The 24299-nt window shown below is 46.9% G+C and overlaps 1 protein-coding gene and 1 pseudogene across 1 annotated transcript in view; both read left to right on the plus strand.

Annotated features, from left to right (window-relative positions):
* PDZD2 (PDZ domain containing 2) overlaps nt 1-22513 on the plus strand; it is a 124248-nt gene extending 101735 nt beyond the window's left edge. Inside the window, exons 19-25 of the mRNA XM_008053306.1 lie at nt 1063-5047; nt 6476-6593; nt 10879-10980; nt 12335-12605; nt 16237-16371; nt 19593-21205; nt 21796-22513. Of these exons, the coding sequence (XP_008051497.1) occupies nt 1063-5047; nt 6476-6593; nt 10879-10980; nt 12335-12605; nt 16237-16371; nt 19593-19759 (4778 nt within the window). The 3' untranslated portion in view covers nt 19760-21205; nt 21796-22513. The remainder of the gene's footprint in view (nt 1-1062; nt 5048-6475; nt 6594-10878; nt 10981-12334; nt 12606-16236; nt 16372-19592; nt 21206-21795) is intronic.
* Nucleotides 22514-23286: 773 nt separating this feature from the next.
* The window catches only part of LOC103255345, a 3498-nt pseudogene continuing 2485 nt past the window's right edge, over nt 23287-24299 (plus strand).

Genomic DNA, 24299 nt, shown 5'->3' on the forward strand with positions numbered 1-24299 from the left:
TTTGTTCCATTGGTCTATGTGTCTGCTTTGATGCCAATACCATGCTATTTGGGGTTACTATAGCTTTGGTATCATGTTTGAAGTTAGGTAATGGGATGCGTCCAACTTTGTGTTTTGAGGGTTTTTGTTTTGGTTTTTGCTCAAGATTGCTTTGGCTATTCAGAGTCTTTTCCAGGTCCATACAAATTTTAGGATTGCTTTTTCTATTTCTGTGAAGGATGTCACTGGAATTTTGATGGGACTGCGTAAAATCTGTAGATTGCATTGGGTAGTGTGGACATTTGAACAATATTCATTCTTCTGTCGTCTTCCTCACCTTCCTCCTCATCACTCTTTGGCTAAACCATCCCTTGTAAACTCCACTTAAGTCCCCCTCTTTTCTGTCAAGGCTTCCCAGAACAATCTGGCCTTCCAGCTCTCCCTCTCCTCCAACTCCATCAAGACAGAGCTAGAGCTCCATGGAGACTTGTGTCCTGGCTGAAAGATTTTGTGTGTTTTCCCCAGTCAGCCTCATCTCCTGTGCTAAAAAAGAAGTCTCTTACGTTCGGCGCTTGGACCCTTTTACATCGTACGATATTGCCCACATCCCACGGCATGAAGCTAAAACCCACACGGGACTGAGAAACACGTGGGACCCCTGCCAAATCCGCACCCAAGGCTAAGGGGCCAAACAGAACAGCCTGACCCTTGCAGCCTTTGCCATCCCAGAGTGGATGGCAGAAAGAAACCCAAGGGAAGGGTTTCTGGGGTTCCCTGTCCTGGAAAATAACCAAAAGAGAGGAAAAATGGGCAGACCACCCAAATGTTCATTCTGCCAGCTAGTCTGGGTTATTTTCGAACATCTAAATCAGGGTAGGATTTGTGAGATGTGGGTGCTCTATAATTTCAGAGACAAAAACAAAGACAAGGCCTACGTGTAGGCCGCAGAACGTCTCTGTAAAAGAAAAAAAAATATGGAGATTGTCTACAGTTTTGTCGTTTTTCACAGTTGGGAGATTTTTCTGTCTTCTTTCCCCTTTATTTCCCCTCCAGCCTCACCTTTTACTTCCATTCTCCACACAGGGCTGGACAGATCCCCTGACCTCCTCCCCTCCCCCGGGAAGAAGGGGACCACTCATCCTGACCCCGGCAAGAGTCTGGTAGACACGGGGCCAGGCAGTCAGCCCGAGCACCCCAGCCAGCCTGTGTCACCCAGGCTTTCCACGTCCAAGTGCATATCTTCAAATACACTTGCCCACACGGGCAGCATGTCCCCAGGGGAGACGTCAGCAGCTCCTCCTGACTGCAGCAAGACCCCGGCAGCTTCAGAAGACAGCTCGCCCCGCCACACTGGGAGGGCAGCTGCCCCCAGGGGAGCGGGACCTGGGACAGAGGGCACAACACCGGCTCGTGCCATCCTGCCCCAGGACCCCACGTCACAGGAGCAGAGACAGGAAGCTCCGGGGGACTACAGCAAGGCTTTAGAAAAGACAGGAACCCACGCACCTGAAGGCTCCCGGGAGTGTGCTGTGCCGGAGGAAGCAGATTCTGTGTCCTCGGGGGCACCGCAGGCCAGCCTCTTCCCACCACTGTCCACTGACAAGAAGACCAAAGAAGAGTGTGGCGGTGTCTCGGGGCACTGCTGCTCCTCACGGGGTGGCAGAGAGAGCCCTGTGACGGACATCGACAGCTTCATCAAGGAGCTGGATGCTTCTGAAGCCAGGCCTCAGCCTTCCCAGACGAGGGACTGTGGGAGTCAGCAGGGCAGTGCTCAGGGCCCACCGCCAGCCGAGCCAGCCACAGGCGGCCAGACCCCCTCCCCAAGGAGGGCTACTGATGTCTCCCCTCCCCCACCGTGGGCCTCCCAGCCTTCTGTTTTGGATTCGATCCATCCTGACAGACATTTTACTGTGAACAAAAACTTTCTGAGCAACTACTCTAGAAATCTTAGCCATTTTTATGAAGACGGCACCTCCCGGTCAGGCCTGGACGACAGCCTAGAGCCATCTCTCTCCTCCATGTACGGCAACGCTGAGGACTCGTCTTCTGACACCGAGTCGCTCACCGAAGCCCCTCAAGGCCCCCCCCGGGACAGCTGGTCACCTCCTCGTGCCCGTGGGTCTCCCCATGAGGAAGATGCAACCGAGTCGGAGGAGGAACAGATTGAAATGTGTTCCACAAATGGTTGCCCCTGTCCACCCTCGGGTTCTGCACATCCTCCCACCCAGGCTGTCCCCTGCCCTGCTTTGGCCAGAGTTCTGCCTCTAAGGCACAGTGCTCTGAGTGAATCAGTGGACAGTCCACGTGAGAGAGCCGCCTTCTTGCCAGGGGGCTCACGCGCTTCCATCGCCCACTCTTCCCGGCCATTGTCAATCTTGGATACAAGCTCTCAGGAGCACGAAACGCTTGTGGACATAAGCACTTCACAGAAGAACCACAGGGCCCCTTCGTGTGCAGAAGAAAAGACAGACATCACTGGCACTAATCCAGCTGTGGAAAACAGTCGGCCCTCTAAAGTCACCAGGCATTTGCACAACCCCCCTGGCACCCTCAGCTCCCCTAGCCTGGTAAATGGTTTGGAACATGACTTGCTAGATGACAAAACCCCAGATAAATATGAAACAAATGTTCATGCAACTGAAAATCCATCCTCCCTAAGTGTGGATGTCCCCATGAATGGAGAATCTGTTTTGGAAAACCTGCACATCTCGGAAAGTCAAGACCTGGACAACTCGCTACAGAAACCAAAAATGGCCACCAGGAGGCCCATCATGGCCTGGTTTAATAAAAACCACCAAGGTACGCAGTTGCAGAACAGAGCTGAAAAGGAGCAGTCTGTGATGCCAGCCAGAAGTCCTGACTCCAAAATTCAGATGTGGGGTTCAAGCCACAAAAAGGTGGTTGCTGTGCCTCAGAGTCCTCCCCAGCCAAAAAGGAACCTGGAAAATAAGGACCCGTCTAAAAAAAGTTCTGTTGAAACACTTCTAAGTAACTGTCAGAAACCCAAGTGTGGTCCTAAGCTGAAGAGACTCAGCAGCAAGGGCAAAGGCAAGGTCAGCTCCGAGACCCCTGCTGCCAGCACTGTGAAGGCCGGGGGGATGGACCACAGGAAGCCCTTGATTTCACCCCAGGCCTCCCACAAAATACTTTCTAAGGTAGCATCACAGCGGCTTCGCATATCTGATCCCGAGGAACCTGACAGAAAAGCCACAGCTACTCCCAGGACTCCCCAGTGTGTGCCAGAGAGCAAGCCGCCCCTCGCCACCTCTGGGTCGCTGAAGCCCTCGGCGTCCGACTCGAGCATCAGAACATTCATTTCGCCCGTGCCCTCCCCCAAGGCTCTTCCTGAGCAAGGTGTGTGTGGTAGGTTCCACATGGCCGTCCATTCAGAACCCAACAGAGGCTGCCCAACCGCCCCCAGGTCACCCAAGGGTGGGGTCGAGGGCAAGGCGCCCCGTGCCGACTCAGGGCCGGTGAGTCCCGTGGTTTCCAGAAACAGCATATCCATAACAGGGAACAGACAGAGTGAGCAGCGCCCGGCCGGGGACTCGGCGTCGGAGGCAGCCTATCCCAGGCTCACCTGTGGAAAAGGAAGTGGCACGATGGCTAGTGATCTCTTAGAAAGGACAAACCAGCTGAAAATCCTTGAGAGGCCAAAGAGTGCATGTGGTGACAAGCCAGCGGAAGGTGACGGACGGGGAGGATGCTTGGCCCAGAGCAACTGTCAGGAGAAGAGTGAAATCGGACTCGGCCACCCGTCAGTGGGATCGTCCCCAAGTCACCCGTCCTCCCTCCTGTCTCATGCCTCCCAGGTGGAGCCAGAAATGCAAAGATCCTCCAGCATGGCCAGACTGGTTTCCTCCTCTTCCTCCCCTCAACTTCCTGCTAGAAAGGTAGATTCTTCCCAGGGAAAACCCAGCCAGATGCCCAACTCCCTAGGGGTTCCCCAGAATGGCACATCAGTGGGCCCCTCGGGGGAGGACCATCCCTACTTCACGCCACGCCCGGCGACCAGGACCTACTCCATGCCAGCCCAGTTCTCAAGCCATTTTGGACGGGAGGGTCATTCCCCACAGAGCCCGGGTCGCTCTCCCCGGGACAACCAAGGTCCTGTCCTCCTCGACGCAAAGGCATCCAAAGGTGGTATTCTTGGTCTGGTTAATGGACAGGGTGTATATAGTATCAAGCCTCTGCTGGAAACATCGAGGAACCTTTCAGCAACAGGTGAAGGGGATATCATTTCAGTCCAGGGGACGACCTGCCTAGTCACAGACAAGATCAAAGTCACCAGGAGACATCACTGCTATGAGCAGAACTGGCCCCATGAATCTACCTCATTTTTCTCTGTGAAACAGCGGATCAAATCTTTTGAGAACCTGGCCAACTCTGACCGGCCTACAGCCAAGTCTGGGGCGTCCCCGTTTTTGTCAGTGAGCACCAAGCCTCCTATTGGGAGACGGTCTTCCGGCAGCATTGCCTCGGGGAGCACTAGCCACCCCGGTGACGCGGCCGCCAGGTCGCTGAGACGCAGCTTGAGTTCCTGCAGCGAAAGCCAAAGTGAAGCCAGCGCTCTTCTCTCCCAGATGACCAAGTCCCCATCCACCATGACACTGACCATCTCCCGGCAGAACCTGCCAGAGACCACTAGCAAGGGCCCAGATGCAGACCAGAGGAAATCACTGGGTCCTGCAGGAATTCCCACCCCGTCTGTGACCCCAGCCTCTCCTGTCAAGAGGAACAAGTCCTCGGTGCGCCACACACAGCTCTCCCCCGTGTCCCGCTCTAAGCTCCAGGAACTGAGGGCCTTAAGCATGCCTGACCTTGACAAGCTCTGCAGCGAGGACTACGCGGCAGGGCCGAGAGCCATGCTCTTCAGAACCGAGCTGGAGATCATCCCCAGGAGGTCACCTGGCTCCCCTGCTGGAGGCCTTTCATGTCCCCAGAAGGGTGGGAGCAAGGCCTGTCCAGGGAGCAACCCTAAAACCAGTGAACCTGCAACAGCCAGTTCAGTCAGTAATGTGGATACAACTGCCCAGGATTTCCCTTCCAGCAAAAGCTGGTCGGTTAAGTAAGTACCTGCCCCCCACTTTTATTTAAAGTAAACATTTTATTTTGGAGTACTTTTAGATCTATAGAAAAGTTGCATAGATAACACAGAGAGTCCCCGTGTACCTGTCACCCAGGACTCTTCCTAATGTTAACATCTTGCATAACCACCATCCGTTTGTCAAAAGTAAAAACTAACACTAGAACAATACCATTAACTACAGACTTCATTCAGATTTTGCTGAATAAATTCCACTGTGTCCTTTTTCTATTCCAAGATACCACATTGCATTAGACGTCTGTGTTTTTAATTAATGTCATTACTGGAAAAATAAAAGTGTCTGGAGGGAAAAGTATTTGCCAAAATGTTACTGTGGAGGGAGGGGGGGTTAACAGGACGTGACACTTGAGGAAAAACAAGATGAGGGAGTACCTGGGGGGATGGGAGGGAAGAGAGGGCTGCAGCTCAGGGGAGAATTTGGGCCTCTGAAGGTGACTGGAGTTAAATGGGGGATTTCTTTTCTTTTCTTTTTTTTTTTTGAGTCAGAGTCTCACTCTGTCACCCAGCCTGGAGCAACATGGCATGCTCACAGCCACCGCAGCCTCGACCTGCTGGGCTCAGGCGATCCTTCCACCTCAGCCTGCCAAGCAGCTGGAACTACAGGCATGCGCTATCACACCTGGCCAATTTTTTGATGTATTGTAGAAACAAGGTCTCACCAAGTTGCCTAGGCTGGTCTCGAACCCCTGGGCTCAGGCAATCCTCTCACCTCTGCCTCCCAAAGTACTGGGATTACAGGTGTGAGCCACCATGCCCGGCTAAACAGAGAATTTCTAACATGTAACTTGAGGCTGGGCATTGTGGCTCATGCCTGTAATCTCAGCTCTTTGGGAGGCCAAGGTGGGAGAATCACTTGAACCCAGGAAATTGAGACCAGCCTGGGCAACATAGTGAGACCGCGACTCTATAAAAAAAAGTTTACAAATGTATGTGCCTGTAGTCCCAGCTACTTGGGAGGCTGAGGCAGGAGGATCACTTGAACCCAGGAGTTTGAGGCTATGATAACCCGTGATCGTGCCACTGCACTCCAGCCTGGGCAACAGATTGCCACCCCAATTCAGAAAATATATATATATATTTCACTTAAGTCTATACATTGAATAGTTGTAAATATGTTGGAAATGTCCTGTTAAACTCCTACACTGGGCCCCTAACACCTTGGTGGCATCTCTGAATCCATAGCAGTTCCCCTTGCCATTGGCAGTGAATGACATTCCTGTTCAGCATTCGGGATTCTTCAGTTAGTTTGAAGTGAGAGTCACAACCAAAAAAGCATGAAGACCAGAAAATACCTGCAATATAGTAGGAAGATCATTTTAAATGCATCCTTATAAGGTAGAGAAATTGCTTTTTTCTTTAATGTTCTTCATATATATTTATATTATTTAGTTTGGATCAACTTCTAGTCTCAGCGGGAGACCAGCAAAGATTACAGTCTGTTTTATCATCAATGGGGTCGAAATCCACCGTCCTAGCTCTCATTCAGGAAGCGAAAGCACAATCAGAGGTGAGTGTAATGCAGAAAACACAGGACAATGAAACCACAGCAGTGTTAGCACCCAGGTGTGTGCCGTCAGCTCAGATATCCTCGAGTCCCGGAGCGGACTGCACTGGGCTACAAGTTTCACAGTTCTGACTATGACCTCCATTGCTGCCAGCTGGCTGCAGAAACTAGACCTTTTCTTGAATGTCCAGGTGCCAGGTTAGTGTCACTGCTGTTTATTTTCCCAGCAGCAACTGCTTACCATCCTCCACATCTGGAGTTTGTCCACAGAGGGTCCTCAAAGCAGAACTAGGCATCTTGGAAATGTTGCAGAATGACCACGAGTACCTCTTTCTACCCAAGTGTGGACATAAACTAGTCAAGGGCACCGCCTGCTGGTGAAAGAAGAATCACATCGGTGTAGTTTCCGCCCCGCCCCCTCTCCCGAACCCCACCCAGCCTGAAGTACCCTTGACCCTTGAACACACCTCCGGGCAGTCGAAAATCTGCATATAACGTTTAACTCCCCAAAAATTTAACCGCTAAAAGCCTATTGTTGACTGGAAGTCTTACTGATAACATAAACAGTCAACACATCTTTTGTATGTTTCGTGTGTTATTGCTGTAGTCTTACAGTAAAATAAGCGATAGAAAATAAAATACTATTTTAAGAATCATAAGGAAAACATATTTACTATTCATTAAGCTGAACCGGATCATCATAAAGATCTTTCTCCTTAGCTTCAAGTTGAGTAGACTGAGGAGGAGGAAGAGGAGAAAAGGGGGTTGGTTTTATGTCTCAGAGGTGGTAGAGGAGGAAGAAAATCTGAGAACAGGTGGACCTGAGCTGTTCGAGCTCATGTTGTTTGAGAGTCAACTGTGAGCATCTGAACTCAAGGGTACAGGACAAAGCAGCTGATTAGTAATCACAAAGTCTTTAAGTAAATCAGATGCCATGCTAAACATTAACAAAAGAAACCATGGGTTCACATCTAGGATACTTCTCTGAAGAACAACATTAATTCCTCAGGACTATACATAGAGATTTGACCCCCTAATCAATGAATATTTTTTGTTTAGAGAAAAAAATAAATATGAACAATTTCTCTTTAGCAGTCATAGACCTGGGTCACTCATGCCATCTAAGAACACTGTTCAGAAATTGAGATATTACCCAGAGGGCTATGAGGTTTCTTAGGTAAGGACCAGCCTTCACATCTTATAAGGACTTGGCCACGATGGCAAAGAGACAGGCTGGGATAGAAGACATCAATCCCCTTTCTAGTCCCTTCTGAGTCTCAGCACTCGTTTGGTCTGTGCAGTTAAAAAACTCCTTGAGGCCGGGCACAGTGGTTCATGCCTATAGTCTCAGCACTTTGGGAGGCCGAGGCAGGTGGATTGTTTGGTCCCAGAGTTTCAAGACCATCCTGAAACCTCACCTCTACAAAAAAATTACAGTGAAACCTCATCTCTACCAAAAAAAAAAAAAAAGTCACCAGACATGGTAGCGCACACCTGTAGTGCCAGCTACTGGAGATGCTGAAGTGGAAGGATTGGATCATTGGAGCCCAGGAGGTCAAAGCGGCCATGAGCTGTGATCGTTGTGATCATGCCCCTGCACTCCAGCCTGGGTGATAGTGGGACCCTGACTCAAAAAAAAGAAAAAAAGAAACACCTTGAGATATCAAGAATAAAAGGCAATAACTCATGGTCTCCCTTCCTCCTTGATTTGTCCTTACAGTAAGGCAGCATTTCCTGTGTGGAAGTCTCACCCTGAGATGGCCAATCAGGGTGGCACAGGTGGGGTCACACTTGGCAACGTCTCCTTTGCTCCTGACATTTTACAGTGTGAACCGGGCTCGGTGGCTCAGCCTGTAATCCCATGCCTTTGGGAGGCTGAAGTGAGTGGATTGCCAGAGCCTGTGGGTTCGAGACCCACCTGGGCAACTTGGTGAGACCTCATCTCTACAATAAATCAAAATGAGCCAAGCGTGGTAGCGCGCACCTGTAGTTCCGGCTACTCGGAAGGCTGAGGCGGAAGGATCGCCGGAGGTCGAGGCTGCGGTGGCCGGGAGCGGCCACTGCACTCCAGTCTGGGCGACAGAGTGAGACTCCAACTCAAAAACAAACAAACAAACAAACAAAAAACATTTTACAGTGTGATAAAATGTGAAAGGAGTAAACCAGACAGTCTCAACCAACCTCACGAACAAGATGCACATTTCCAGGGACCTCAAAGTAGAGACATTCTGTGTGGACGGGGAGGCTGAGTGCTGCCCATAGGGCCTTCCCTCACCCTTGTATTCACCACCAGGCCAGTGTTGCAGTCTGTTGTGGACAATCACACTTCCTTAATCAGGATGCAGCTTCCTTCCCTTTTCCAATTTTCCTGCTGTCTCCAATCTCAGAAGGGAGCTGTGAGCAGAGACACTCTGACTCTGCTGTCTTTAGACATTTGCTGCCTGGCTTTTTACCAAGGAGTATGGTCTGTAGGTATGAAAATAGAACTGCACAAAATGGTTTCCTATGGCCTTCTGGTGGCGCTGTGAGAGATGAGAGGTTGAAACAAGCCCTGGTCTTCTGACTTCAACACATCCAGACCACGGAGAGCTCTTAATGGTTGATCTGGCTTCCCCAGTGAGGTGCTGAGCTGCTGAGAGGCAAAATGTGGCCTGACAGTCACCTTCTAGCACGCTTGTGTCCTCAAGCACCACTGGAAGCAAATTTTGAATAAAAGTTTTGATGATGATGACTTGTCCTGGCATGCAGGAGAGTCCTAGTTTCAAATATTCTGTCTCTCTGCTCAATAAGACATTTAAATATCGGAGACATATTCATGAATGTTCAGCATGAGTGTTACTTCCCAGAAGCTGGACAAAGATGGTTTTCATGGGCTGCATGTTCCCATTTTCTGTTTAGAAAGCCTAAACTGAGCACATGGTTTTTTGGTTTTTGAGTCGGAGTCTCACTCTGTCGTCCAGGCTGGAGGGCAAAGGCACGATCATGACTACCGCAGCCTCAACCTTTCGGGGCCAGGCGATCCTTCTGCCTCAGCCTCCCAAGTAGCTTGAACGACAGACCCATGCCACCACGTCCACCTAATTTTTTGATTTATTGTAGAGATGAGGTTTTGCCCTGTTGCCCAGACTGGTCTTGAACTCCCAGACTCAGTCAATCCCCTCGCCCTGGCCTTCCAAAGTGCTGGGATTACAGTGTGAGACACCATGCCCAGCCATGAGTACATAAATGGTTGCAGGTGCCCATGAAGTAAACATCTCAAACCCCCCAACAAAAAAGTTCTACAAGACATTCTCATATCCACACACAGGGCTTTGGTTTGAATGAAATTTTTCGAGAGGTATCAAGTGCTTGGAATTAGTCCTTATGACTTGCTACTGGGACTAAATGCTTCTTAGAGGTGGTTTTCTCTGTCAGTGTTTTCACTTCCTCTCATCAAATCAATCCTTAAGAGCTATTATTAGATTCTTTTCTCTTGCTGTGTTTGAGGACACCTTGAAATGATGGATTATATAAATCACTTCACAGGAAACCTAGCAATGAAGAGCTTTACGATGGTGTTGAATCATATCTAGGGATGGAGAAGCCAGATTTCAAGATAATTAGCCCAGTTAATTTTTTTATTTGAAAGTCTTTTATTCCAAAATAGCATTTGATTGATGCTTGAGACGTAGGGCAGTCTTTTATTATTCAGCCATAGGACAGTACTAAGCATGTTTCAGTCTCAGTATGGGTTGACGATTCATTGTAACATATTTGATGATACCAGTTAATTAATTGCACCTGAAATCCAATGACTTGAACGTGGGGAGAGAGGTGTATAAGACATATGGCCTCAATATGCTCTTATGCTGCCTCTTGGCACTTAAACGCCCACCATTTTGCTGTTGCTGGGAACTGCCTTTGCTAAATTGTAGGCTGAAGGGTTGAGGATTTAAGGATTCCCATCATGGTGAAATTATGTGCTGAGTTCAGATCTGGGGAGTCACAATGTGATCCTCAAATGGCCTGGAGACTCGGGAATTCTAAATTGTCCCCTGTCCCCATCCTGGCTCACGTCCACCTTCCCCGTGCTTCTGCAGCTACAAGATGGACCTCTGAAACTTACCACTTCAGCACCACCTAGCAGGGCGACGCAGGATGTTAGTGAGAGGGCTTCTGTGACATTTTTGTGAAAGCTGAGGCATCGTCTGGGTCAGCGGGGACGGTGATGAGCACTTTCAGGATTTACGCCAGAGCTTCCTTACTCTTGGCACAAGGAGCATCCCTTTTTTCTGTTTCTTTTTACTAGAATAAAGAAGATATCTGCTTTATAGTCTTGTATAAAAAAGAAGGCTCTGGACTGGGATTCAGTGTGGCAGGAGGGACAGATGTGGAGCCAAAGTCAGTCACAGTAAGTAACAAGGTCATGAGACTCTCAAGAAAGTCCCTCCTTACGCAGCCTCAGAATTTGATTAGGTCACACCTTCCAATCAACTGGTTCAAAGATTACTGAGGTCTGTTTTCTGCTACCAACATAAAAATGAAAAAGTGGGGAAAGTAGTACGCATGTCATGTTTCCATTGACAAAGACAAGCATTTCGAACCCCAAAATGTAAGTGTATTATAGTATATATGTAATAAAATACATAATAAAATATATATTAAATATTATTTGTTATATATTTAAAGTATTGCACTTTAAGTCGGCAATACTTAAAAAACACAAGTCTCGCCAGCCTCGGTGGCTCAGCCTGTAATCCCATGCTTTGAGAGGCCGAGGTGAGTGGATTGCCTGAGCCCGTGGGTTCGAGACCCGCCTGGGCAACTTGGCGAGCCCTCATCTCTACCATAAATCAAAAAATTAGCCGGGCGTGGTAGCGTGCGCCTGTAGTTCCAGCTACGTGGAAGGCTGAGGCGGAAGGATCACTGGAGCCCATCAGGTCAAGGCTGTGGTGGCCGGGAGTGGCCACTGCACTCCAGTCTGGGCGACAGAGTGAGACTCCAACATAAAAAACAAAAACAAAAAAAAACCCCAGAAATCTCTACATCCTTATCATTTGCCTTAATATTTTATGTGTTAAGCACTTGAAAAACATTAGAATCAACTGACCAAACTTGGCATTTGCTTATAAGAGCATTTCTTTCTTAAGAACAGTAACTTAAAATTTTGTATCACTCAGAGGCCCTTGGTATCACTGAGGAAGTCATCCTCACTGCACAACCCAGGTCTCATTCATTTTATATTCCCACCATCCCCTCGATGCCAGGCGCAGGTTAGACACTAAAAGAAGCTGAGAAAAGATGTGCGCAGACACTGGCATTGACGTTTGCAATCCCGTCCCCCACACTGAATATGTTTTTGATAAACTAAGTGTTCATATGATTTAGAAAACTTGTCATCAGAAAACTCCAGGCCGGGCATGGTGGCTTATGCCAGTAATCCCAGCACTTTGGGGAGGCTGAGGCAGGAGGATTGCTTAAGCCCAGGAGTTTGAGACCAGCCTGGACAACATAGCGAGTCCTCATCCCTACCAAAAAATCCAAACATTAGCCAGGCATGGTAGCATGTGCCTATAGTCTCAATTACTCCAAAGGCTGAGGAGGGAGGATTGAGTAAGACCCTGATTCAAAGAGAAAAAAAAAAAAGAAGAAAGAATCTTCCTTTACCATAGATTTGCAGTGACTGTCTCACTTTTTTTTGTTTTTCCTGGAAGTCATAAGTGGATCTGGTTTTTGTTCCCTTTTCCTTTCCTTGTCCCACCCAGGTTCACAGGGTGTTTTCTCAGGGGCCAGCTTCTCAGGAAGGGACTATGAACCGAGGGGATTTCCTTCTGTCAGTCAACGGCGCCTCCCTGGCTGGCTTAGTCCACAGGGATGTCCTGAAGATCCTGCACCAGGCACAGCTGCACAAAGATGCCCTTGTGGTCATCAAGAAAGGGATGGATCAGCCCAGGCCCGCTGCCAGGCAGGAGATTCCCACCGTCAATGGAAAGGGTGTACTGTCCAGAAAGGCCGTCCCCCTGGAGCCTGGAATTGGTAAGGTATCAGTTCAGCAACTAGAAGCAGGGCGTGAGCCACTGGCAGAAAGAGTACGTTCTGAATGAATATAAAGGAAGAGAACAGCTAACTTCTGGGTCTCAAAAATGTAATGCAGAGAAGCCTGGTGTATTTTGGATGCTTCTTGTAAAAGCAGCGTTACAAGTAAATAACAAATATCTCCCAGGAGTTCAAGCCACACTTTTTTGTTGTTGGTAGTGTTTTGGTTGTTGTTTTTTTTTTTTTTTTTTTTGGAGTCAGAGTCTCACTGTCACCCAGGCTGGAGTGCAATGGCATGCTCACAGCCACCACAGCCTCGACCTGCTGGGCTCAGGCGATCCTTCTGCTTCAGCCTTCCAAGTAGCTGGAACCACAGGCATGCTCCACAGCTGGCTTTTTTTTTTTTAATTTATTGTAGAGACATGATCTTACCAAGTTGCCCAGGCTGGTCTCAAACCCACGGGCTCAGGCAATCCTCTCGCCTCTGCCTCTGCCTCTGCCTCCCAAAGGGCTGGGATTACAGGTTTGGTTTTGATTTTGGTTTTAATTTTGATTTTGTTTTTTGGGGGGGTTTTCTGAGTCGTGGTCTCACTCTGTCGCCCAGGCCAAGAGTGGAGTGGCACGATCACGGTTCACCAGAGCCTTGACCTCCTGGGCTCAGGCAATTCTTTGCCTCAGACTTCTGAGTAGCTAAGACTACAGGCATGTGATATTTTGTAGAGACAAGGTCTCACTGTGTTGCCTAGGTTGGTCTTTGCAAGCCATACTTTTGAGGATGTAAAATGACTGCATGAAAGCATCTCTGAGTTTCCTAAGGAGGAATCCCTATCCTATTCACAGCCTTTTGTTAGGCCCGCTAAGTAAAACAGGAAACTTGTGATGGGGATATTGGTGTTGAAGGAGAAATTCCAGAACCAAGATTTATCCTTGGGAAACAGCAAAGCTAGTATTCTTTCCTGATTTAGAACAGAAGGAAATGAGGGAGCAAAGGTGTGTCATGTTTGAATAGAGACTACAGTCTTTGCCAGCCAAGAAGAGATTGCTAGCAGAGATTCAGATATTTCCTACACGCGCTCCGTACTTAGAGTCTCAGAACTAAAGGCAGGGTCTGCCTCTGTGGTACAGGTTGTTTACTGCCCTCAGTTAAGCACTGCAGACTTCTGGAGTGTTCTCCAACTCAGCATTCAGGGGTGGTGTCTCTCTCGTCAAGTGGGCAACACAGTCTACAGGAATTCAGATCAGGGCACTGCCTTCTGGGAGGGGCCTTTTGTTTCTTCTCAGCTTCTCTCCCTGATAAGGTCAAGGGTAGCTGGATTCCTTTGCACAACATGGCCTGAGCTATTTGTAAAGTCTTTGCTGAAAATGGTTCTGAACAGACAAGAAACATCTCTTGTCCAGACACCCTTCGCGGTGCTGCCCCCAGTCTTTTCCTCTGTCTCCTCGCCTTCCCTCTTCTGGAGCACTGACGCCTTCCCAGTATCAGGATGCATCCCAGTCATCAGACCTTGCCGTGCTCGCCTTTGCCCCAGCACCATCTGTCTCCACTTGCCTGGCGGATTTTCAGTGGGATCCTAGAACCCTATAAACTGTCAAAGGAACCCACTTGGCACTTAATCCTAACAGCTTCCAAAATTTTTCAGCCTTGCAAACTCAGGCGTGGAAGGTTATCCTGCTATTTGTAATAATTAAGTATTGCTGTGGCATCTTTAGGGCGTGAACCAGGTCCTACAAAATTACCAAGTTGTAAGTACTGTAAGGGCGTGAACTCACTCCTATTCCAGATTCCTGTTCTTTGGACTCCCTGCCCCAGGTCTATCTAGTTTCATGCAGTTATTCCTTATCATGCACTGAGAAGGTCCAACTTGGGGCCTGGTATGTTCAACTGCATGAGAGGCATCTGGAAAGTGTTTTTAAAAGATGCCCAGGAAGTACCCCAGCTCAATTAAATCACAAACACCAAGGGGGTGGGGACCAGGCAGCAGTACCTTTTTTTCTTTTTTTTTTTTTTTGAGTCAGAGTATCACTCTGACACCTAGGCTGGAGTGCAGTGGCACCATCACAGCTCACTGCAGCCTCAACCACCTGGGCTTGGGAGATCGTCCTGCCTCAGTCTCCTGAGTAGTTGGGACTACAGGCACACACTACCACGCTTGGCTGATTTTTAAAATTTTTTTGTGGAGACGAGGTCTCCCTGTGTTGCCTAGGCTGGTCTCAAACTCCTGGCCCCAAGCAGTCCTGCCTTGGCCTCCCAAAAAGCTGGGATTACATGAAAGAACAACCATGCCCAGCCAAGCACTGGTTTTTTCGTGTTCCCAGGTAATTCTAGTATGTAGCCAGTGGCAGAGAACCACTGTCACAGGCCTGTTTTCCTGTTTAATAGCAAGTCACCGGTTGAAAAACAGTGCTGCTCCCAGCGTTAGTCAATGTCCTTCAGGCACTGCGGAATGGCCTTCTGTAAAGCACAATAATGGACTGGCCTTTGTGTTCCGAGGCAATGACGCAAGCCTGGCCTCAGCCCTAATGAATCCATGAGGCAGGCAGTGTAACCCGGTTGTGGTCTTTCTTCCGCCTCTTGATCCACCAAGCGTGCCTCTGCACTCAACGCTGACATCTTTGGCTGACACAGCACATCCGGAAGGGAAGTAAGGGGCAAGTTGACAATCCCCATTCAGACTCCAGGCCCGCCCCTCCAAACCAGCACACAGAGCGGATGCAAGTTTGTGGCCGTGGAGCGGGCATCACAATGAAAACATGCTGGTGCCCATGGAGGCAGCCAGTGTGTGTGCAAAGACAGCCGTGCCCGGAGGCAGGGCTTTCCCTCACAAAAGCATGAGTGGCAGGAGGGGGAAGGAAGGAAGCTCCATGGTCTCCCCAGAGGCCTTGGAGTCCATTGTAACAGACCCCACGAGGCTGGGCATTTTGGCACTGCCAGCTTTCGGTACCAGGGGGTGGTGCTCCGCTGCCATGGGGAGGAAGCTGAATTGATTTCTCAAGTGTGACTCAGTCCTTCCTGAGACGTGCGCTGCCAGTGTGTGGGGCTTAACAAGAGCAGTTTGCCTTCCGGGGATTTCTTGCTTGGGCATAAAAGCATTCACCAAAGCTCGCAGAAAACACCCAGAAGAACAAAGAATGTGAGCACAGCAGGAGGGCGGCCCCCAGCGAGGGCCCACCCTTCATGCTGGGCTCAAATGTTAGCCGCACCTCAAGACTCAACGTCTGTGATCCCAGCACTTTGGGAGGTAGTAGACAGAGGCCAGGCAACTGCCTGAGCCCATGGGTTCGAGACCAGCCTAGGCAATATAGTAAGACCTCATCTCTACAAAAAATTTTAAAAATTAGCCAAGCGTGGTGGCACGTGCCTGTAGTGCCAGCTCAGGACTCGGGAGGCTGAGGCAGAAGGATCATCTGAGCCTAGGAGGTCAAGGCTGCAGTGAGCTATCACTGTGCCACTGCATTCCTGCCCAGGAGACAGAGTGAGACCCCAACTTAAAAAAAAAAAGCACCTCAAGGTATATGGGACTCGAGGTGCTCAGAGTACACAGTACCCAAGGTAAAGCATCTAGGGGGACTTGGACAGGTGGCACAATGAACAACCCTGTCATTTTTATGTTGACAAACAATGCTGCTGCAGAGAGAGGCGTGGCCATCCATGACGCCTTGTGTGTCGAAGTGCTGAAGACCTCGGCTGGGCTGGGATTGAGTCTGGACGGAGGAAAGTCATCTGTGTCTGGAGATGGGCCCCTGGTCATTAAAAGAGTGTACAAAGGTAACGTCCCAGAAAACTTAGCCTTCTATGACCTGTCATCTTTCCATGTATGTCTCAGTCAAAAGTCATCCTGTCCGTTTGGAAATCCAATTTGTTTTTAAAAATCTAATATGTTCTTAGTGCTTTGTGACACAAAGGCCTTCCTGTGTCAGGCCCATGGTGTTTTACACATGATCTACTCGTTGTCCACATGACAGCCTTACTGAGCAAGCAGAAGACAGGCATAAACCAGGAGTCAGGCCTCTGCTGTGCATGATGCCTGGACTTGCAGGTACCAGGGCAGAGAGGAAACCTCAGATTCGTTAAATGGTCAAGTTGATGGGCAGTAGAACAAACAGCTCAGGCAAGAGACAGAGCTCAGACCAAGGGTCCAGGGTGCAGAAGAACAGCCATTACCAATGAATCCAAGAAACAGGTGAACCCATTAAGAATAAAGACAGGAATTTTATCCAGAAAACAAGACCAAGAAGGTATCAAAAAACAAAATGCAAGCTGGGCATGGTGGCACACACCTGTGGTCCCAGCTAGTCAGGAGGCAGGCAGGAGGACTGCTTAAGGCTAGGAGTTTGAGTCCAGCCTGAGCAACACAGCAAGACTCTCTCTCTCTTTTTTAAAATAATTATTTATTTATTTAAAGGTGTGGGCTATGATTCAGGGGTAAGTCAGTGTCTCTTAAAAATAAAACTTAAAAAAACAAAATGCAGACACACATCCATTAATGAAAATGGAGCCAAGTATATTTTTTAATTTTTGGATAAAATTTAAAATAGGCTAAATTCATATACAGAGAAAACAGTTACAACAAAAGAAACTATAGAAAATGCAGCATAGGGAAATAAAGAGATAAAAATTACAAAAGTGTGATATGAGATAAGGAATTCCAGAAGGAAAAAAAAAAAATAGAATGAGAGGAAGGAAATATTTAGAGAAATCATGAATAAAAATTTTCCAGAACTGAAAAGTGACAGGAGTATACAGACTAAAAAAACTCATGAAGGGAAAAACAGGCTGAATTTTATAAAAATCCAAATCTTGACATATCACAGGAAAGTTTCAGAATATAAATAATATAAATAAGAAAATCTCAAAAGCTAACAGAAAGTTCAGATTGTTCCCAAGGGCAATCAGCTTGGCAGCATGAATGCCTGAAGCCAACAGAACAACACCTTCAGAGAACTGACAGAAAATTTCTGTAGCTTAAAATGTTGTACTCAGCTAAAATATCATTCAAGAGTTATAGCTAAATTGGTTGTATATGAAGACACACTCATAGGCTGGGGGTGGTAGCTTATGCCAGTAATCCCAGTACTTTGGGAGGCTGAGGTGGGAGGATTGCTTGAGCCAGGAGTTCAAGACTAGCCTAGGCAACACAGTGAGACCTTGTCTCTCCAAAAAATTTTTTAATATAAATAAAAATTAGCCAGTGTCGTGGTGTACACCTGTAGTCCCAGCTACTCAGGAGGCTCAAGTGGAAGGACTGTCTAAGCCCAGGAGATGTCTGGAGATGGGCCACTGCATTTCAACCTGGCTGACAGAGCGAGACCTCAACTCAAAAAAAAAAGCCTCATGAAGAGGCCACCTCCATGAAATCTTTAGATATGGGTACAGGTTTTCTGTTCATTTTGTTTTCCTGTGTTCTAGTTCAAGCAGCAGAAAGCAACCTAGCAATACTGATTTTTTTCTTTTTCTTTTTTTAAAATTTGAGTCAGGGTTTCTGTCATCCAGGTTGGAGGGCAGTGGCACAATCATGGCTCACTGCAACCTCAACCTCCTGGGCTCAGGCAATCCTTCTGCCTCAGCCTTCCAAGTAGCTGAGACTACAGTTGCACACCACCATGCCTGGTTACTTTTATTTTTTTGTAGAAATGAGGCATGCTATGTTGCCCAGGCTGGCCTCGAACTCCTGGACTCAAGCAGTCCTCTAGCTTTGGCCACCTGAAGTGCTGGGTGTCCCCCAAGGGGATGTTGTAAATCTAGCAAACCACTGGGATGTCCCCTCTCAGGGGACATAAAGAGATTGCTGGTGATTATACAGGACAAACTTATGCCAGGTAGATTTTGTTTCATATAACTTGCCTGGGGCCTTTAGTTAATATTCTAGAATAGGACATAGGGTACAACTGTTAACACAAGTTTAACTGAATATGTTTAACAGCAGTGCTTTTATCCTTCCAAAAATTTGAATCTTGAGAAAGCAGTGGCTAGGACTAGATCATTCTCTTTGTTCCGCTGTGGAGCTGGTATTGGTGAGGTCTCTCTTCTAATGATAGTATCTGCCTCTCTCATTAACAACAAAAAATGTTCTTGTCCTTGAGTGGGCTGTATTTTATTAATTTGTGTAATCAACTATAATTACACGTGTATGAATGTCAAATAATATTGTATTTCAACAAAAAAATTTAGTGTGAAATAAATATATCTGCTCAGTCTTTTGAAATCTAATGAAGATTTCTAAGAAGATTTTCATTTTCATACTTAGGAACTGTTCTCCTTCAATGTCCTTTTGTCCATAAAATGTCTCCATACCAGTGTGTATACCCTCTTCAATGTGACTGTTTTCGATATGTATGTGCAAGAAAGTAAACAGAGCTTTTTCAAAGCTCTTGTATTTGTTATAACCTACACAAAGCTATAATGTAAAAATATGTTCAGCTTTGTGTGCAAATAATCCATTAAGTAATCTTCACAGCATGAGAAGCATGTAATCACTGGTTCTCTTTATCAGTCTACAGCCACACAACCCTTCATGCCTGATCTCGGAAGCAGGGTTGGGTCTCCTTAGTACCTGGATGGGAGAACTTGCCTCTATCAGCCAATATCTGTTAATGATTAGAAGTTGAGCCTGTTTTCCTAGGTTTATTAGCTGTTTAAATTTATCTGTTGATTTCTTCTGTCCAACTTTGTTGTGTACTCTCCTTGTTGATTTGTATTTCTTCAGTCTGGACATTAACCCTTTGTTGATTAAATATGCTGAAAGTGTCTTCCCCTTGGTGGCTGACTGTTTTTATCTTGCTGGAGTTGGGGGAGTTAGAGTTGAATTTGTTATGGGGTCCCATTTATTTTTACTTTTATGGATATATGCTTTTACAGGAAATATCTTCCCATCCTAAGAATATGGGCATATATATTACGTAGAAATTGTTCTCACTTAAACCTTTGGTTTCCTTGAGTTTTTTGACTTCATGAAAGTGCCAACCATTGTTCTGTACTTATTCTCCCAGGGGGCGCTGCTGAACAGGCTGGAGTAATAGAAGCTGGAGATGAAATTCTTGCTATTAACGGGAAACCCCTGGTTGGGCTCCTGCACTTTGACGCCTGGAATGTTATGAAGTCCGTCCCAGAAGGACCTGTGCAGTTAGTAATTAGAAAGCACAGGAATTCTTCATGACTTCTAACAAGAATCTCCTCCATCAGTTCCCTTCTTTTACGTCAGCAAATAAGAATGACTTCTTTGAACCATGGGTTCTTGAAACAACCAACAATGGCAGAGACAAGGACTATAAAAATCTCCCATTTGTACTTGCACATGAAGCCTGACTCACTGCCTTGTGCAGCAGCAATGAAGTTGAACCCTGGAAGCCTTCCACCTGGGGCACCCAGGCAGAGAGGCTCCTCTTGTTCCAGTGTCTGTCCCCAGCCTTCAGGTTTGCTCATGGAGATACAACATATAACACACCCTTCTTCATCTGAAGCACTCGCTGACCTTTGCATCCCTCTTGCCAGCTCTTCCAACATACCCAATCCTGGTGATTAGGGAGCTAACAGAGTCTGAGGGGGACACAGATGTCACAACTAAACGGACTATAGTTTTATATAATTTTGTAAGTCAGTGACACAATGCTTTTAGACACACTCAATGGCAGGAGGACCTGTAGGTCTGTGTACGTTACCCTGAAAGAGAATGAGACTTTAAAAAAAAAGAAGAAAATGAATTAGGACCTAATCGTTAGGCTGAGCTCAGGAATTATCCGAAAATGGAAAAAGAGAAATGCAGAAAGTAATATTTTTTAGTGAGTGTAATGTATAATGTATGGATGCAGAGTTCAACTCAATAGGATTTTGATCACCAGGAAACGTTGATCATTTTCTGTCTCTAAAAGTGTAAGTCATAAGGCTGTTCTACAAAATAGTTCTGATAAACTGTACTCGATAGCCATGAGCTTTGCTGCTTAGAAGCAGAAAGTTCCAGATCTGAAAGCACCTTACGTCTAATTTCTGAATTTGTCTTGAGTAAGTGCTTGAACTCAAGGCTGGTCAACAAAAGAGCAGGCAAAAATACCACAGTCACTGGGTTTCTATTTCTATATTTTATGCACTCCAACTACTAATCTAAACTAAATTTTTAGAAACCAAGTATCTTTTTAAGTGGCCTTGGACTTATAAACATAGGCTTTATATTTACAATCCAGATAGAGGAGCTGAAACTCATCCTTTGGTTGGCCTTTCTCCTCTTACCCAACATGCTTAAGAAACGTCACGTTCTAAGTGCTGGGTCTCTTCTTGACCTGGCCTAATGGCGTAACTGCGGTGGCTGAAGTTTTTGCCATTTCTGTTTTCCTGCTTTGCAGTTTCTTCCATTTGCCAAAAGCGTCTTCCTGCAAAAGTGTGTTCCTGCTGTGGCTCGTGCTGCCTGTGACACCCACCCTGGCTGCTGCTCCTCTGTAGCACGAGCTCCTTCTCGGTAGCCTTTCCCATTCCCGTTCCACATGCCGTGCGTCCCCACGTAGCTGGCTGTTCTCCCCTTGTACTGGACCTTATCTCCTTAGTAATTTCCAAACCTTCATCAGCTTTGTCTACCGACATGTCATGAGGAGGAGAAAGAAAATGAAGCAGGGTGAGTCACTGCCGAGGTGACGAAGAACTATGCGGTTACAACCTAGATCTTCGGTGGTGCCAACCAGCCCATCGAGTCCTGGGAGCACGAGTGTAGAATGCATCTGTCATACCTGCACACATGACGACACAGAGATTTTATGTTGGAGATCTTTCTTTACATAACCTACAGCTCGGGTCTGTGGCTAATGCCCCCAGATCTCGGAGGGGCTTGGGCCATCACATTTGTGCATCGTTTTTCTGAGTGACCAATCCCGCTAAACATCTCTGGAGGCGGCCCACAGAGGTCCCTCAGATGGGGAGTGAAATATCTGGCTTGTCTGAGCCCAGAGTTCTCATTTTCTCAACAGGCAATACAAATGAGAATGCAGGACAGGAGTTAGTTAGAAAGGTCTGATTGATTTAACTTCTACTTTTTCACTACAATTACAGGTAAGATACTATAGGAAGTCAGTGCAAGGTGCATGCTAGATTGTTTTTTTTTTTTTTAAGTCCCTAGGGTCAGATTTGTCGTTTCTGCTTTCTTGCCTAAATGATAAGAGACTATTTCAAGTCAACACTGAAAACCATTTTTTGCCTCCACTCTGACAGGTATGCCTACTAATGAGAAATGCAGGAGTTTCTAAAGCAATGTGGAGCAATGGAATGGACTCATTCTAGGAGTCCTTAGACCTCATATCCGGAGTACAGGGGTGGACCTCTGGCTTATTACACGATGTTAAAGCCATCAGCCATTTCTGCTACATCTTGCCAGAAGGTTTCCCTGGCCAGCAGTTGGAATTTAAGGGAAGAAGCAAAAACTAAACTGTCTTTGACCCTAAGATAGAAAGCTATTTATTTGTCTTCAGTGTTCAAGGCATGACTAGTATTTCTAATTAGTCTAATAAAGTCCCACACTTCCTGAAGTGAACACTAATGGTATTGTCCGACTCAAACTGTCATTGTTTTGTTTTTAAACTGGTCAGTCATTCACAATAAGCTATGAGGGTAAATATGTGTTCTAACAAGTAAATCGTAGTTGCAAGAATAGACCGTGAAGATTGAAGTAGGTTGGGTATCATTTCCATCCTCTCACACACATCTCATTGAATTTGATGGTTGACTTAATTGGCACCACACCTGGGGTATGGTATTAGACATTATCCTTTATTTATGTAAAGTAAATGCCTTATATATTAAAGAGTAAGTGCAATAATATTAAACAGCCTGTACATTTTTAAACTGTTGTCGCCAAGTTATGTAAATCCACATCTCTGTAAACAATCTTTTTTAAGTAATTTTAAAAAAATAAACACTCTGTTTACTACTATTTTTTCCCCAGTTTTGCCTTTTTATCATTACCCCATTATGACATAAATGGTGAAAGGTACAAAAGCCTCAAGCTAGCTGCCCTTTTCCGGGCCACACTCAGAATCTTGGCATAATCCAAAACTGTTCCACCTCTAAAACCTTTTAATTGAACATCCTCCTCTTTTACCACAACCTCCCAACCTTCTGCTCACTTCCTGTCTTCATTTCAACAAGCCTTCTAATCCCTTGACAACTGTCCATTTTCTCCCTATCAAAACTCCACCCTTTCCTTCCCTTCTCTATTAAGACTAGAATCCCAAAGCAGCACAGCAATTTCTGTCCAGCCACAGGCTTAGATTCCTTCCACAATGTCCTGTCTTATGAGTGATTGGATCCTTCCAACTCACCAGTATTTTAGTTTCCATACCCCTATTCCTAGAGAAAAATCCCACAACCACATGGAATGATGCTGCTGTAAGTCATTGTTTCCCAGCTCAACTGGATCATCGATGCCACTGAGCAATTACTTTCCTGTCAGTTGTTTCTCTGATCTTTCACAATCACTACCTTCTTCATTTTTCTCTAAAACCCTACCCACTCACCTTCCCCTCATACTTGGATGATATGGGATCCAACTTCACAGAGTAAAATAAAAAGCATCTACTTCACTTAGGCACTCTGGTTTTAAGACACAGACACCAACCCAGAGTGGCCCAAGAAAGAAGGCAAGATAGCATCTCACAGGAATCCAAGAACGGGATCCAGCATGTGACTTGGCCTCAGATCGGGAGAATGCAGGGATTCATGGGTCTTCACCAAGCACCCACCACTGGTAGGTCTGATCCTACTGGCCCACTTCTCTCCCTCCAACAGTTGGCATCCTTTGCCCCTACTCCTTACCTGTTCTTTCCTAGAAACCTCCTAGGAAGGTCATTGTCGTCATTTTGGTCCCATTCTATAGCACAGAATTTCTTTGGACACACAAGTCTCCTGCCTGATTTTTCTGATACATCCCAGAAGTCGGATTTGGATTGGTTCAGCTCAGTGCAGCCCAGCCCTAACGGGTAGAGCTTTATCCAAGGGGACAGAGTGCTTGTCTGCTTAACTCTCCTCCCTGAAACCCAAGGAAATGAACAAATACAAAGAGGGAAACTCTAGTTGCAATAGGGAAATAGTCACAAACCCATTCTACGAATGTGAAAAACTTTATCCCACGTATAATCAAACCTAAGACCAAACTGAAGAACAATGAAACAGGATACAATCCTCTAAGGGAGAGAAAGCATAGGTGGCATGACACGAGGGTTCTGAGTAATGCCACTAGAGCCTTAGAGCTTGGAAAAGGAACAACAGGAGAGCCCGTTGGGAAGCAGGAAGCCCTGCATTGGAGTCATCGTCATGCCTCAGAATGGTGGGGAAGGTGACTGAAGAGGGGGATCATTGTCATTTTCCCAGGCACTTGGTGGTTGGTCTAACCAGGTCAGAGGAGTATCAGGCAAGGCATGATCTTATTGAAGGGGAGCCCCCATCAGACAGGATCCTGCAATTAACTGATTCAGTAAGATTTAATTAAGCCGGGCTTAGTGGCTCAGTCTGTAATCCCAGCACTTTGGGAGGCTGAGGTGAGTGGATTGCCTGAGCCCGCGGGTTCGAGACCTGCCTGGGCAACTTGGCGAGACCGCATCTCTACAATACATCAAAAAAATGAGCCAGTCGTGGTAGCGCGCGCCTGTAGTTCCAGCTACTTGGAAGGCTGAGGTGGAAGGATCGCCGGAACCCAGCAGGCGAGGCTGCGGTGACTGGGA

This window comes from Carlito syrichta, unplaced genomic scaffold (assembly GCF_000164805.1).
Source record: "Carlito syrichta isolate Samal-C Ts95f unplaced genomic scaffold, Tarsius_syrichta-2.0.1 Scaffold288045, whole genome shotgun sequence".
Taxonomy (NCBI): Eukaryota; Metazoa; Chordata; class Mammalia; order Primates; family Tarsiidae; genus Carlito; species Carlito syrichta.